This window comes from Chiloscyllium punctatum, chromosome 24 (assembly GCF_047496795.1).
Source record: "Chiloscyllium punctatum isolate Juve2018m chromosome 24, sChiPun1.3, whole genome shotgun sequence".
In the NCBI taxonomy this organism is placed as follows: Eukaryota; Metazoa; Chordata; class Chondrichthyes; order Orectolobiformes; family Hemiscylliidae; genus Chiloscyllium; species Chiloscyllium punctatum.
In genome coordinates this window covers 43,340,884-43,356,431 of record NC_092762.1, presented here as the reverse complement: position 1 = coordinate 43,356,431, position 15,548 = coordinate 43,340,884, and the positions used below count along the sequence as shown (strand labels likewise).

At 44.2% G+C, this 15,548-nt stretch overlaps 1 protein-coding gene across 1 annotated transcript in view; it reads right to left on the bottom strand.

Annotated features, from left to right (window-relative positions):
* Positions 1-13,800, bottom strand: part of LOC140494505 (procathepsin L-like) — a 39,061-nt gene extending 25,261 nt beyond the window's left edge. The window contains exons 1-3 of the mRNA XM_072593758.1: positions 13,678-13,800; positions 2,409-2,550; positions 391-513 (exon numbers count right to left, since the gene is read on the bottom strand). Coding sequence (XP_072449859.1) covers positions 391-513; positions 2,409-2,540 — 255 coding nt within the window. The 5' untranslated portion in view covers positions 2,541-2,550; positions 13,678-13,800. The remainder of the gene's footprint in view (positions 1-390; positions 514-2,408; positions 2,551-13,677) is intronic.
* Between the last annotated feature and the right edge of the window lie 1,748 nt (positions 13,801-15,548).

Here is a 15,548-nt window from a genome sequence, read left to right as displayed (position 1 = left end):
TGAGCTCTCTCAGCGCTATCCCATCTTTTTGAAATTGTCTCTTGGTTTGGTGCAGGTGATCCCATTCCCTGTTTATATTTGGAAAGTACAGCAGACATATGGGCAGTGCCCCATGCCAAGACAGGCTGTTTGACAAGAGCAAACAGAATGAAACGGAATGTAAAATGTAACGGAAAATTTATTTTTCCAGAAACATACAAAGGTAAGGGATGTCAGATTCTTTGATATAAAGGGGGGGTTGTGATCTCACTGATCAGACCACGTGTCATTCATTAACAGAACCACACTATCCAGCATCTAAACAATACCAGATGGTACATTTTGTCATTCATTAACAGAACCACACTATCCAGCATCTAAACAATCCCAGATGGTACATTTTATACACACCAGATCTCCATACTGGTTCATTCCCACAGTGAAGGTGTGTTTCCCCATCGAGTGCTCCAGATTGTGTTGTTTGATGTATCTCATATTGTCTTCCCATACCATTTTCCTGTAGCTCTCTTCATCCTGAATAAACGCATAAAGTAAATGATGTGCCAGTATCTTTCAGTCTTAAAATAATACAATAGCCTTACAAATTCCTGTGCAACACCTGAAATAACACTTTTCCGTTAGGTTTTTATCTTCCTTAATATATCAGAGAAGTTGAACACATTCCCCTTTCCTCTAGACACAAAACAAAATCTGTTTGATCTTCCAGTCTGACAGAGTGACACAGAGAGTATAGGAGGAATAATGAGTGATAAAGATCAATATCTTTAATCATGAACGAAACACTTGAGTGTCAGCAACAGAAAATTGGATCATGGAGGATGAATGCCACATTGCACAAGTTAGATTTTGTCTCCTTTTATGGGGTGGAGGTGCTGCTGTTGGACTGGGGTGGACAGTCACACAACACCAGATTACAGTCCAACAGTTTAATTTGAAATTGTAAGCTTGCAAAGAGCTAATTAATTTGACAGATATGTTCTGATTGGTGTGTGCAATGGTAATATCAATGTGAACGTACAGTTTAGGCCAATGGACCTCTCTTGCCCTGTTCTGCACATTCAATACAAACATGGCTGATTTGATTACTCCACATTCTCATCAAACACTGAATGAATGTTAATATATTAAGATAACACCATTACATTGAAGTAATGAGTTAACTACAAGTACTTTTTTGTAAATAAAATGGTCTGAACTTTCTCAAAGTATTGTTAATGATTCCATGATCATTTCACCAGGGATCCAATGGAACATCAATAAACTGAGTTCTTGAAGACAGAATCTTGCAATAGGCACTTTCAATCTGGTAGTGGGCACAGAACTAGAATTACTTCAGCAACTTTTAGCCCCTGTTGGGATCTTCTGAGGTTGAAGTCCTGAGTACCAGTCTTAAAGGGCAGTCAGCCAGATTTTTACTCCCTGCAAGCAAGGGCAGTCAGTTAGAATATGTTAGTCAGCTCATACCCAGAGATGGAATAGACATGACAGAATGTGGCCAGACAGTTTATTGATAACTTAATGGAGAATCGTCTCCAGGCAACTTGGGAAGGACAAGATGTCTGTTCCCCAGTGATCATAACAGTCAGATCCTCCCTTCAGACCAAACCCGCCTGGACTATCACAGCAAGAGTGACTGTCCTTTAATTGGAAATAAGAATATGGCTGCATTAGAGGATGGGGATGAATAGTCTTCTGTACACCAGAAGGATAAGTGACTACAAATTGACAATCGTCAGGTATCGTGCAGTCAAACCATTCCAATGCAGAGGGATCAAGATAAAGGAGGATCACATGCAAATCTCAGAAACAAGTGGAATATGTGCGCTGAATGGGTGAAAATTACTTTATGCTGGCTAAGTTCTAACAAGTTCTGGAAAATGGTCCTCCTTACCCAAAGACTGTCTGTCCTTTATTCTAATCTTCACTTCATTATGCCCTATTCTACGGAGAAGTTAACTGGAAAAGAAACTGAATTCCTGTGACCGTGTCTGTTAATGGCAAAAACATGCAATAGGCTTCCTGACGTCTGCCAATTGGAAGGTCCACCATCTTTTAATTCGGGGAAAGAATTCTGGATGTTAGCCTCCTGCTTGCTTGAATCCCCACCCAAATTCCATCCTGCCTCCTCTGGGATCAAATGGTTATATCTTAAATCCCTGTTGTTTCACTGTGAGTTTGTTCAGTCCCCATTTGGAGTTGGAGGATTGAAGAACACACATGGAATTTCAGGATCAATATGCTTTCAGTTTCACTACACATATCTATTGCAGCCAAAAGGAAACACAGCTCTCCCACCTGATCTCAGATTAAAAATTCTCAATAATTTCACAAATGTTTGGAATCTTGCCCTTTCAGAATGAGCTGAATGCTTGAAATAGATTTTTTACTGGAGAAAATTCTCCTTTTACCTGGGTGTACTGCTTCTCATAACGTGACTTCCAACTCTTCCAGTCTTCATCCAGTGTTGAATTAAACGTGTGGCCTGAGGCTACAACCAGAATAGACACTGGCACACAGCCCAGAAACAGAGAGAACTTCATGATGGACAATCTAATGGAGCAAAACCATTGTTGTTAATCGACAACATTTAGAGATTATGTAGAGACTCAAATCATTAAGAGATGATATAATTATTATTCTGTAAAGTGAACTATATAAGCAAACAGTATCCTGTTCAAGCATCTTTCATTTGCCCTTCCCCTTTATCTTAATACGCTTACATTGTGTTTATTGCAAAGTCACCACTAGGTACTGCAATTAAGTGTATGTCCATAAACGCAGATTATTGTCATATAGTTGAGTGTTCAATCATTGAAGTGTGCCAAATGTACTGTCAATGTGTTGTGATGAAAGGTGTATTGTTATGAGCATGAGATTTTGTGATTTGGTTTTCAAAATGGAGGCAGATGGATTTGGGCCTGTTCTGTGAATATACTTCTAAAATCTGGTCGGAAAGGAATTTGAACTGTGGCCTCTGGTGTCAGTTTGAAAAAAAGCATGTGATTCTGTCAATTGCCTCAGTGAACCCCTGTAATGTTAATGGATATAAACTGGATACTGTTGAGCTGAAGACAAATTGCAAGGTCTGAATTCAAAGGAATCAAGCTTAGAGTTCAGAAAAATAAATGACCTCAGCAGGAGTGGTTCTCTAACCGGTGAAGATTCATGTTACAGGAATTAGCATTAGAATTAGGTTTATTGTCACATGAATGTATTGAAAAGTTTACACAGTTGTGAGAGTTTACAGAAGACATAACCAAAATGAAAAAGCATTTTAGGGTTTGGGAGATTTCAGAATTGGAAGCAGACAGGAAGCGTATTCGTAAGATTTAACCCCTACGGTGCACAAAGAGGCAATTTGGCCCATTGAGTCGACACTAGCCCTCTGAGACGCATTCCTCCCTATCCCTGTAATCTCTGGAAAGTAAGTAGGAGATGATTAGAGTCATTGGGTCATAAGAATAGACATAAGAATGGAAACAGACCCTTTGGTCCAACTTATCCATGCTGACCAAATATCCTAACTTAATCTAGTCAAATGTGCCAGCACTTGGCCCAATCCTTCTAAACCTTTTCTCTTCATATGCCCATCCAGATTCCTTTTAAATTTGTAATTGCACTAACCTCCACCACTTCCTCTGGCAGTTCATTCCATACATACACTACACTCTGCATGAAAAAGTTGCCCCTTAGGCTAGAAGCATTTCTAAATCCATTCTTGACTCATGATTCTGAGTGTCCAGATTTATTAATCTAGAGTATTTCACACTCCAATTTCGTTGCTGTTTGGATCAATTGGGAACTATCTGTTTTGCCTATCTTAACATCTGCATCTGACTCCACATCTTTCTTGCCTGAGGAATTAATGGCTGGTCTGTCTTCCTCTCTGCTATGTTGTCCCTGTCATTGAGCACAGTTCTGTGGAGCAAGCAAACAATCACTATTCTAGCAATTTTGTCTGGTGAGTTCTGAAGTAGTCCTGAGTGGTTCAGATAACAGAAACTCATCTTCAACAAACCAATTATCTGTTCAGTGATGTCTATAGTGCATTCACTTCACTATATTGCAAATGATTGTGGCCCCAGCTCTGATCCCTGTGGCACTCGACTAGTTACTGGTTTACATCTGCCCCAATTATCCCAACAATTTATCTTCTGTGAGTTAGTCAACCCTTCATCCATGTTAATATGCTGCCACCAACTGCATGGGCTCATCTTATTAACTAACCTGATGTGTGGTAACTTGTTAAATGTCTTCTGAAAATTCAAATGTATTATATACATTCTTTCGCCTAAAGCTATTCTGCGTGTAACCTTCTCAAAAATTCTGTCAGGCATCACTTCCCTTCATGAGGCCACGCTGACTCTGCTTGATCTTATTGTGTGTTCCTAAATGCTCTACTGCACCATCTTTTATAGTAAACTCTAAGTTTTGCCCAATTATAGATATCAACCTAACTCATTGATAGTTCCCCGATTTTTGTTTCCTTCTCTTTCAAAATAAAAGTGGTACATTGACACTTTCCCAATCTCTGGGACTTATCTGGGACTTATCCAGTAACTAGGATGCCTGGGAGAATACTCTGATGCATCCATTATCTCTGTAGCTACTTCCTTTCATGTTCTGGCATATATCCCATTAGGACCAGGAAACCTAGTGATCTTCGGCCCCATTCATTTCCCTGGTATTGTATCTCTAGTGACAGTTACTGCGTTTATTTCCTCCCTTCCTTTTGTCCTTGAATATTTAGTAATTTGGAATGATATCAGTGTCGTCTGCCATGATTACTGTTGCAAAGTATTTAAATATACTCCTCTGCCATTTCCTAGTTCCTGTTACTATTTTCCTCATTTCATTCTCTCAGGGGCCTATGTGTTGCAATAGATTTGCAATGAACTGACAGACATTGATTACACCTGAGGCATCTAATGGAAGGCGCCTGACTCATAACCTCCTGTGTGACCATTCTGTGCTTTGAAAAACATCAAATGCTTCGTGGGGGCCTTGTGAATGTGAGTTACCATTGAATGGAGAGTAGAACATGTCCTTACAGAGTTCAGCAGTTCAGCCCTGTTTTTGTGACTCTGGTTCCAGGCTCTGCTGAGACACCCAAGGGTGCTGACCTTTCCAGTGTCTTTGGTCAACCCCCTGTTAGGATTGCCTCCTGTTGACATACCCATGAAACGGAATATCCTTTAATCCTCTGGTTGGTTATAGAGACATCACTGAGGAATGGAGTCACTTTATTTCTGGTCTGAGGCATCTCCAAAAATGTGTGAGTATGGCAGATACAGGCTAACTGATTCTCTGGGAGTGCAGTGTAAAGGGTGAATTCTAGCACCTTTTAGGTATGAAAGTTGGAGCCTGGGAAGTTCCGGTGAGGGGCCGAATTTGTTTCTAGAGCCAGCTATGGGGTTTGGCATTTTACTTATGCATATACTGAGGTGAGCTGAGAAGATCATAAGCTCATAAATAACTTGACGTGTCCCTCTCAAAAGGACCTCCCACTGTTAGATCTCACACTTTCCCAAAAACAAGACACCCCCCACAATCCTACACACCTCCTCCTGACCTATTTTTAATTCCAAGAGTAAATCTGCCTTTATTGACCTTTCTTTAATCGGGTTAGAAAGCTGTCCTGCGTAAATTATCACAACGACATTCCCTTTCCTACCTCATCTGACCAACTAATATTTGTATTGTTCAACCCTCTCTATAATTATTAGTCTAGATTTTTCACTCAATCCACTTCATTTCATTAATTCATAGGATGCAAGCATTTCTGTCCAAAGGTCAGTATTTTGGTCCATTCACAAATTGTCTGTGTTGGTAAGATACCTTCTTTAAACTACAGCTACAGTGCTGTAGAGAATAGCCCCAGTGACTGTAATGGATATTACTGTTCTAAGTCAGAATGCTGTGTGGTTTGGAGGGAGATGTTTAGTTGATGGTATTCCCATATATTTGCTGCTCTTGTCCCTCAAAGGAGTAGAAATCTTCTTCATATTTCTCTGTCGATCTCCCTTCCACTATTTAGTAGACTGTAAACTGCACCTCTTAGTGTGATTAATCCTTTGCTGTATTCCTATCTCTATCTATCTGGATTTTCTTTTGGCTTTGCGTCATATTTTTCTGCATCTGTTCTGCTATCTCTAACATTTACAGCTTCTTGACTCTCCCATTTACCCCTTCCTGTCTTTTCGAATCTATTCTGTGCAAAGCTGAATTGCCAAGTCTGGTTTTATGTAATTCAGGAGGTAACATTGAGCCTCCCGTCTGTCAGCTGGAGAGCTGGTGAGAGACCAACCAACCCATCCACCCCGTGGCTGAACACTTTAATTCCCCCTCCCACTCCACCAAGTACATGCAGGTCCTTGGCCTCCTCCATCGCCAGACCATGGCAACACGACGCCTGGAGGAAGAGCGTCTCATCTTCCGCCTAGGAACCCTCCAACAACAAGGGGTGAATGCAGATTTCTCCAGCTTCCTCATTTCCCCGCCCCCCCCCCCCCCCCCCCCGCCCACCTTATCTGAGTCCCAACCCTTGGACTCAGCACCGCCTTCTTGACCTGCAATCTTCTTCCCGACCTCTCCGCCTCCACCCCCTCTCCGGCCTATCACCCTCACCTTAACCTCCTTCCACCTATCGCATTCCCAACTCCCCTCCCCCAAGTCCCTCCTCCCTACCTTATATCTTAGCCTGCTTGGCACACCTACCTCATTCTTGAAGAAGGGCTTATGCCCGAAATGTCAATTCTCCTGCTCCTTTGATGCTGCCTGACCTGCTGCACTTTTTGAGCAACACATTTTTCAGCTCTGATCACCAGCATCTGCAGTCCTCACTTTCTCTCAATACGTTGAAGGTATTAGCCCCCTGTGTTCTCTGTCTATGCCATGATGTTTAGATTGATTCTAATCTAAAAATTGAGATAACAGGGTTTTACATGAATGCATGCAGTTTTTGAGCAAAGTTCAATGTAACCCTGCAAGTACAAATTCACCCCACAAAATACATGTGTGTGTGTGTGGGTCTTTGTCTGTCTGTGTGTGTATGTCTGTCTGTGTTGGGGGTTGTGAGTGTGAGAAAGTGCATGTGTGTAGTGAGTGTACAGACAGACAGACACGCAGACAGACAGACAAAGACCCACATGCACACATATATTTTGTGGAGTGAATTTGTACTTGCAGGGTTACATTGAACTTTGCTCAAAAACTGCATGAATTCATGTAAAATTCTGTTATCTCACTTTTTAGATCAGAATCAATCTAAACATCATGGCATAGACAGAGAACACAGGGGGCCAACACCTTCAACATATTGAGGTAAAAACAATGACTGCAGATGCTGGAAAGCAAATACTGGATTAGTGGTGCTGGAAGAGCACAGCAGTTCAGACAGCATCCAACGAGCAGCGAAATCGACGTTTCAGGAAAAGCCCTTCGTCAGGAATAAAGGCAGTGAGCCTGAAGCATGGAGAGATAAGCTAGAGGAGGGTGGGGGTGGGGAGGGAGTAGCATAGAGTACAATGGGTGAGTGGGGGAGGGGATGAAGGTGATAGGTCAAGGAGGAGAGGGTGGAGTGGATAGGTGGAAAAGGAGCTAGGCAGGTCGGACCAGGTCGGACAAGTCAAGGAGACAGTGCTGAGCTGGAAGTTTAAAACTAGGATGAGCTGGGGGAAGGGGAAAGGGAAATGAGGAAGCTGTTGAAGTCCACATTGATGCCCTGAGGTTGAAGTGTTCCGAGGCGGAAGATGAGGCTTTCTTCTTCCAGGCGTCTGGTGGTGAGGGAGTGGCGGTGAAGGAGGCCCAGGACCTCCATGTCCTCGGCAGAGTGGGAGGGGGAGTTGAAGTGTTGGGCCACGGGGCGGTTTGGTTGATTGGTGCGGGTGTCTCAGAGATGTTCCCTAAAGCACTCTGCTAGGAGGTGCCCAGTCTCCCCAATGTAGAGGAGACCACATCGGGAATAACGGATACAATAAATGATATTAGTGGATGTGCAGGTAAAACTTTGATGGATGTGGAAGGCTCCTTTGGGGCCTTGGATAGAGGTGAGGGAGGAGGTGTGGGCATAGGTTTTACAATTCCTTCGGTGGCAGGGGAAAGTGCCAGAATGGGAGGGTGGGTCGTAGGGGGGTGTGGACCTGACCAGGTACTCCCCACTCCAACCTCTCACCCTCACAACGCGCAGCCCTCCAATCCCTCTGCTCTAATCCCAACCTCACCATTAAGCCAGCGGATAAAGGGGGCGCAGTGGTAGTCTGGCGCACTGACCTCTACACCGCTGAAGCCAAACGCCAACTCGAGGACACCTCTTCCTACTGCCCCCTCGACCATGACCCCACCCCCCATCACCAAACCATCATCTCCCAGACCATACAGAACCTCATCACCTCAGGAGATCTCCCACCCACAGCTTCCAACCTCATAGTCCGAGAACCCCGCACTGCCCACTTCTACCTCCTTCCCAAGATCCACAAGCCTGACCACCCTGGCCGACCCATTGTCTCAGCATGCTCCTGCCCCACTGAACTCATCTCTACCTACCTTGACACTGTCCTATCCCCCCTAGTCCAGAAACTCCCCACATACGTTCGAGACACCACCCATGCCCTCCACCTCCTCCAAGACTTCCGTTTCCCTGGCCCCCAACGCCTCATCTTCACCATGGATATCCAATCCCTCTCCACCTCCAACCGCCATGACCAGGGCCTCCAAGCCCTCCGTTTTATCCTTTCCAGACATCCCCAACAGTACCCTTCCACTGACACTCTCATTCATTTGGCCGAACTGGTCTTCACCCTTAACAATTTCACCTTTGAATCCTCCCACTTCCTCCAGACCAAAGGCGTAGCCATGGGCACATGTATGGGCCCCAGCTATGCCTGTCTCTTTATTGGCTACGTAGAACAGTTGATCTTCCGTAATTACACCGGCACCACTCCCCACCTTTTCCTCCACCACATTGATGACTGCATTAGCGCCACCTCGTGCTCCCGCGAGGAGGTTGAGCAATTCATCAACTTCACCAACATATTCCACCCTGACCTTAAATTTACCTGGACCATCTCTGACACCTCGCTCCCCTTCCTGGACCTCTCCATCTCCATTAGTGACGACCGACTTGACACTGACATTTTTTACAAACCCACTGACTCCCACAGCTACCTGGATTACACCTCTTCCCACCCTATCTCTTGCAAAAATGCCATCCCGTATTCCCAATTTCTGCACCTCCGCCGTATCTGCTCCCAGGAGGACCAGTTCCACCATAGAACACACCAGATGGCCTCCTTCTTTAGAAACCGCAATTTCCCTTCCAACGTGGTTAAAGATGCCCTCCAACGCATCTCGTCCACATCCCGCACTTCCGCCCTCAAACCCCACCCCTCCAACCGTAACAAGGACAGAACGCCGCTGGTGCTCACCTTCCACCCTACAAACCTTCGCATAAACCAAATCATCCGGCGACATTTCCGCCACCTCCAAAAAGACCCCACCACCAGGAATATATTTCCCTCCCCACCCCTTTCCGCCTTCCGCAAAGACTGATCCCTCCGCGACTACCTGGTCAGGTCCACACCCCCCTACGACCCACCCTCCCATTCTGGCACTTTCCCCTGCCACCGCAGGAACTGTAAAACCTGTGCCCACACCTCCTCCCTCACCTCTATCCAAGGCCCCAAAGGAGCCTTCCACATCCATCAAAGTTTTACCTGCACATCCACTAATATCATTTATTGTATCCGTTGCTCCCGATGTGATCTCCTCTACATTGGGGAGACTGGGCGCCTCCTAGCAGAGCGCTTTAGGGAACATCTCCGAGACACCCGCACCAATCAACCAAACCGCCCCGTGGCCCAACATTTCAACTCCTCCCACTCTGCCGAGGACATGGAGGTCCTGGGCCTCCTTCACCGCCGCTCCCTCACCATCAGACACCTGGAGGAAGAACGCCTCATCTTCCGCCTCGGAACACTTCAACCTCAGGGCATCAATGTGGACTTCAACAGCTTCCTCATTTCCCTTTCCCCTTCCCCCACCTCATCCTAGTTTCAAACTTCCAGCTCAGCACTGTCTCCTTGACTTGTCAGGACTTGTCCGACCTGCCTATCTTCTTTTCCACCTATCCACTCCACCCTCTCCTCCTTGACCTATCACTTTCATCCCCTCCCCCACTCACCCATTGTACTCTATGCTACTCTGTCCCCACCTTCAACATATCGTCTAGCTGTCACCATTGTTAACAGCTAACCCGAGAATGCAACTTTTTAAAAAAAATGATTTTGTGATTTACACATGAAAGAGGTGAAACTATCATGGTATTCAAACAGATTAAAGACTCAATAGACAATCAATTTTTAAATGTATAATTTCAATTACATCACATTATAAATTTTTCCTATAAATTCTGTGTGTTAGGGTTGAGTCCTCCACTATCACCTGATGAAGGAGTGACACTCCAAAAGCTAGTGTGCTTCCAATTAAACCTTTTGGACTATAACCTGGTGTTGTGTGATTTTCAACTTTAAAAAAAGGTTTTGTGATTTACACATGAAAGAAGTGAAACTATATGGTATTCAAGCAGATGAAAGACTTAACAATCAATTTCTCAATGTATAATTTCAGTTACATCACACTGTAAATTTCTGCTATAAATTCTGTGTGTTTGGATTGAGCTGTCCACTATCACCTGATGAAGAAGAAATGCTCCGAAAGCTAGTGTGCTTCCAATTAAACCTGTTGGACTATAACCTGGTGTCGTGTGACTTTTAACTTTGTACACCCTAGTCCAACACCGGCATCTCCAAATCATTCATAGTTAGGCTGCTTTTGTTACTTGTCACTCCTGCCCTTAATCTCACTCATTGAAATGTAGAGGGATTAGAACTGAAAGGTTTTCCTGATGAAAATATCATTGTATATGTTGAAGATTTTTACTTTAGTAAAGAGAACACTCAGGAGTGAACTAATCAATGTCTTTAAGATTGTGAAAGTGTTTTTGATAGGTTAGCCAGAGTATAAATATAAGGTAATCCCTAGCAAAAGTGAAGAGTGAACTCAAAAGAAACTACTTTACCCAGAGAGTGTTTAAAATGTGGAACTGGCAGCCACAGGAAACAGTTGACACTAAGAGCAGAGATGCAATTAAGTGTAAACTAGATAAGCAGATGAGGGAAAAAGGAAGGGAAGGACAAGCTGACAGAATGAGATAACAAGAGTTGGAAGAAGGCTCTTAGAGTCGTGGAATCTTAGAGCTGCATAATACGGAAACAGACCCTTCGGTCCAACTCGTCCATGCTGACCAAATATCCTAAATTAATCTCGTCCCATTTGACCCATATCCCTCTAAATCTTTCCTATTCATATACCCATCCAGATGCCTTTTAAATGTTGTAATTGTACCAGCCTCCATCACTTCCTCTGGCAGCTCATTTCAAACACACACCACCCTTTGTATCAAAAATTTGTTCCTTAAATCCATTTTAAATCTTTCATCTTTCACCTTAGACCTCTGCCCTCTAGTTTTGGACTCCCCCACTCTGGGAAAAAGACCTTGACTATTCACCCCTCATGATTCAATAAAACTCTGCAAGGTCACCCATTATCCTCCCGTGATCTAGGGAAAAAAAGTCTCAGCATTTCCCTATAGCTCAAACTCTCCAACCATGGCAACACACTTGTACATCTTTTCTGAACCCTTTCAAGTTTCACAACATCTTTTCTGAAGCGGGGAGATCAGAATTGAATGCAATATTCTAAAAGTGGCCCAACCAACGTCCTGTACAGTTGCAACATGACATCCCAATTCCTATAACCAGGTATGTCAAGCATCTTTTTTTCACTACCCTGTCTACCTGCAACTCCACTTTCAAGAATCTGTGCACCTGCGCCCCGAGGTCTATTTGTTCGGCAACTCTCCCCAGGGCCCTGTGACTAACAATCTAAGTCCTGCACCGATTTACCTGACTAACATATACACTCGCGTGGACCTGAGAGGCGTAAACGCTTGCTTCTGTGCTGTGAATGCTTAGTAATAATTTACAGCTTTCATGTCACCACATTCTCTTCCATTTAGTTAGTAACAAATGAACAGAAATAGGCCATTCAGCCTGTCAAGTCATTTCCAACATTCATTGAGACCAGTTGCCAACTCCACATAACCGCCTTTGGCTCATTTCCCTTCATAGCTTTATCTGATTCATATCTAACTCAAATTAAAATGAAGAACTGTTTTGTTCATGGGACGTGGACATTGCTGGCTGGGCCAGCATTTATCGCCCATCCCTAATTGCCCAGAAGGCAGCTAAGAGTCAATCACATTGCTATGGGTCTGGGGTCACGTGTAGGCTAGCCAGGGAATGATGGCAGTTTCCTTCCCTAAAGGACATTAGTGAACCAGATGTGTTTTTCCCCAACAAACATTTCATGGTCATACATTAGATTCTGAGTTCCAGATTTTTAGTGAATTCAATGAGTTTTGTCAGGTATGAGCTGCCTGTCATGAATCCATGTTGGTTCTCCCTGACTAACTGCAAGATTTTGAGGTGTTCAGTTGCCTATTCCTTGATTATAGACTCCTACAGTTTCCCCACTACAAATGTGAAGTGAATTGGTCTGTAATTCTCTGCTTTGCCTCTTCCACCCTTCTTTGTAAGCAGAGTGACATTTGCAATTTTCCAATCCAGAGGGATGACTCCCGAATGTAGGGAACCCCTGTATTTAGTTACCTCCACCTCCTGTTTTTTTTAGAAACTTACTATTCTGTTTCATGAAATTTTACCTTCCACTGTGTTCTGTTTTATTGAAAAATAGAGCCCTCCGAATGCTCACAGGCACCAGCTTATAGCATTCCTCATTGCCCGGAAACTGGACTGGAGCAGCCAGATTAACACTATAGTTATAGACACAGGGCAGAGGCTGGGTATTCTGAGACATGTGCTGGGTATTCTGAGACACCTCCTGACCCCTCAGTTCTTCCCCAAAACCAACCAGTCAGGAGTGTGATGGAATAATCCCCACTCCCCTGAAAAGTGCAACCACAACAGCACAACACCATCCAGCACACAGCAGCTCATTTGATTCAGGCTCCAGCTACTAGACTGTGTTTCTAATGCAGCATCTAATGCTCCTGCAGCTGCAGTACGTACTGTCTACAGGATGAGCTGTAGCAGACCACCAAGGTTATTCCTTCCCTTACAAGCTCTACCAATGAGGGGCGGAGAGCAGCAGTGTACAACCCCCATGTCCACACTCCCCTCTCAATCACACACCATCCTGACTCGGACATATTTTGCTGCTCTCCTGTCTGTGTCATTGCCTCAGAAAGCCCTAAGACCATTGTGGGAGCACCTTCACCACCAGGACTGCAGTAGTTTCAATAGAAGGTCCTGCAACACCTTCTCAAGGTAGTTAGGGATGGGTGATAAATGCTGACATTGCCAGCATTGTCCATACCCTGAGAATAAATACTAAAACAGAACAGGGAAGAGGAGAAGCTCATCATGTTGGTGCTTTGAAACATGTTTAATCACTTCCCCAAAATAGTGATTCTGAAGCATTTATACCTATTCAATCTGAACATATGCACAGAAGGAGCATTGAACATATCCCATTTCATCCAAATAATCAATAAAAACCAGAAGGAATGAGAAAGAAGCCTTCTATCAGCAAACTCACCTTGCAGTGATCCACTGAGTGCGACTTCACCAAACACCAGGTGGGCTCCCACATTATATAGACGCAGTCTTCCAGTGGCCCACCCATTCGGATTTATGGCAACATCAATAATTGGGAAATTACTAAATGTGTTCAGAGCAATTATTTCAATACGTTGCTAAAATATCCAATTTCGCTTTTGCAATGGTGAACAAAAAGAACGCTTTGAAACGTAAAAGCTTGCTACCTCCTGTTCCTTTTTTTTCTGCTTTCTATTTAACTTGATGTCACCAAATGTAAGGATGGTACACAGCTTTGCAGGCACACAGGCCAAAATGTAATTGTTACTTTAGAGCCTCTCTTTGTTCACTATTTTGGATGAATTTTCGTTTTCAGTAGAAATAGTGTCAGTGCTGGGAAGGTTTCGTAGATAGTTTACATGTAAATGATGACATCGAGCAGTTCTTCATGGTGTCTCAGTGTTGCGTAACCTCCCTCTACCCTGTCTCAATATCCACCAAACACCCTGCTGCCCCATAGCACCAGGGTCCCAGGTTCGATTCCAGCCTTGGGTGACTGTCTGTGTGGGATTTGCAAATTCTTCCCGTGTCTGCGTGGGTTTCCTACGTGTGCTCCAGTTTCCTCCCACAGTCCAAAAATGTGCAGGTCATGTGAATAGGCCATGCTACATTGCCCATAGTGTTAGGTACATTAGCCAGAGAGAAATGGGACTGGGTGGGTTATTCTTCGGAGGGTCGGTGTGGACTTGTTGAGCCGAAGGGCCTGTTTCCACACTGTAGGGAATCTAATCTAATTGAAAAAAAAACCCTGCTAACAACACAGGAATAGGGTGATGCTATCCTGCCCCTCTAGCCTGTTCCACCATCACTGAGATAACCTCTGATTTATGACTGGAGCTTAGAAGACACTTCAGAAAAATAACCAACTTTCATTGGTCGCAATTTCCACTCGAATGTCCAGACGTCAATGAAATACATCATACCATTCTGTTACAGAATTTAATTTATTTCATAACTTAGAGCATCTCCAAACTATAACATACCCTGTGTTGCATACCAACCAACTCAACCGCCCCGCGGGTGAACACTTTAACTCCCCCTCCTACTCTGCCAAGGACATGCAGTTCCTTGGCCTCCTGCATCACCAGACCTTGGCCACATGACGCCTGGCGGAAAAGCACCTCATCTTCCGCCTAGGAACCCTCCAACTACACGGGATGAATGTAGATTTCTCCAGCTTCCTCATTTCCCCTCCCCTCACCTTATCTCAGTCCCAACCCTCGGATTCAGCACTGCCCTCTTGACCTGCAATCTTCTTCCTGACCTCTCCGCCCCCACCCCCTCTCCGGCCTATCACCCTCACCCTCACCTCCTTCCACATATCGTATTCCCAGTGCCTCTCCCCCAAATCCTCCCCTCCCCCTACCTTTTATCTCAGCCCGCTTGGCATCTCAGCCTCATTCCTGAAGAAGGGCTTATGCCCGAAATGTCGCTTCTCCCGCTCCTCGGATGCTACCTGGCCTGCTGCACTTTTCCAGCACCACACTTTTCAACTCTGGTCTCCAGCATCTGCAGTCCTTGCTTTCTCCTTGCATACTTGTGTGTATATTATAGGTCTTGAACAGGTTTAATAGTGTTAATATTAAAAAAACTACAACCACTTTCGTTCACTTAAAAAAACTTGGCTTGCTAACTCAAAATGTTCTGGCTTCATCATTCATAACTTTACATGTGGACAAATACATATTGTCTTAGGCTGATTAAAAACACTTGTTAAAAATTCAAACACTGTTATATCATTGTCAAGAGTGAAAAGGGAGGAATTCATTCATTTGAATGACGCAGTTACAGCCATCTCTATCAGACCCATAC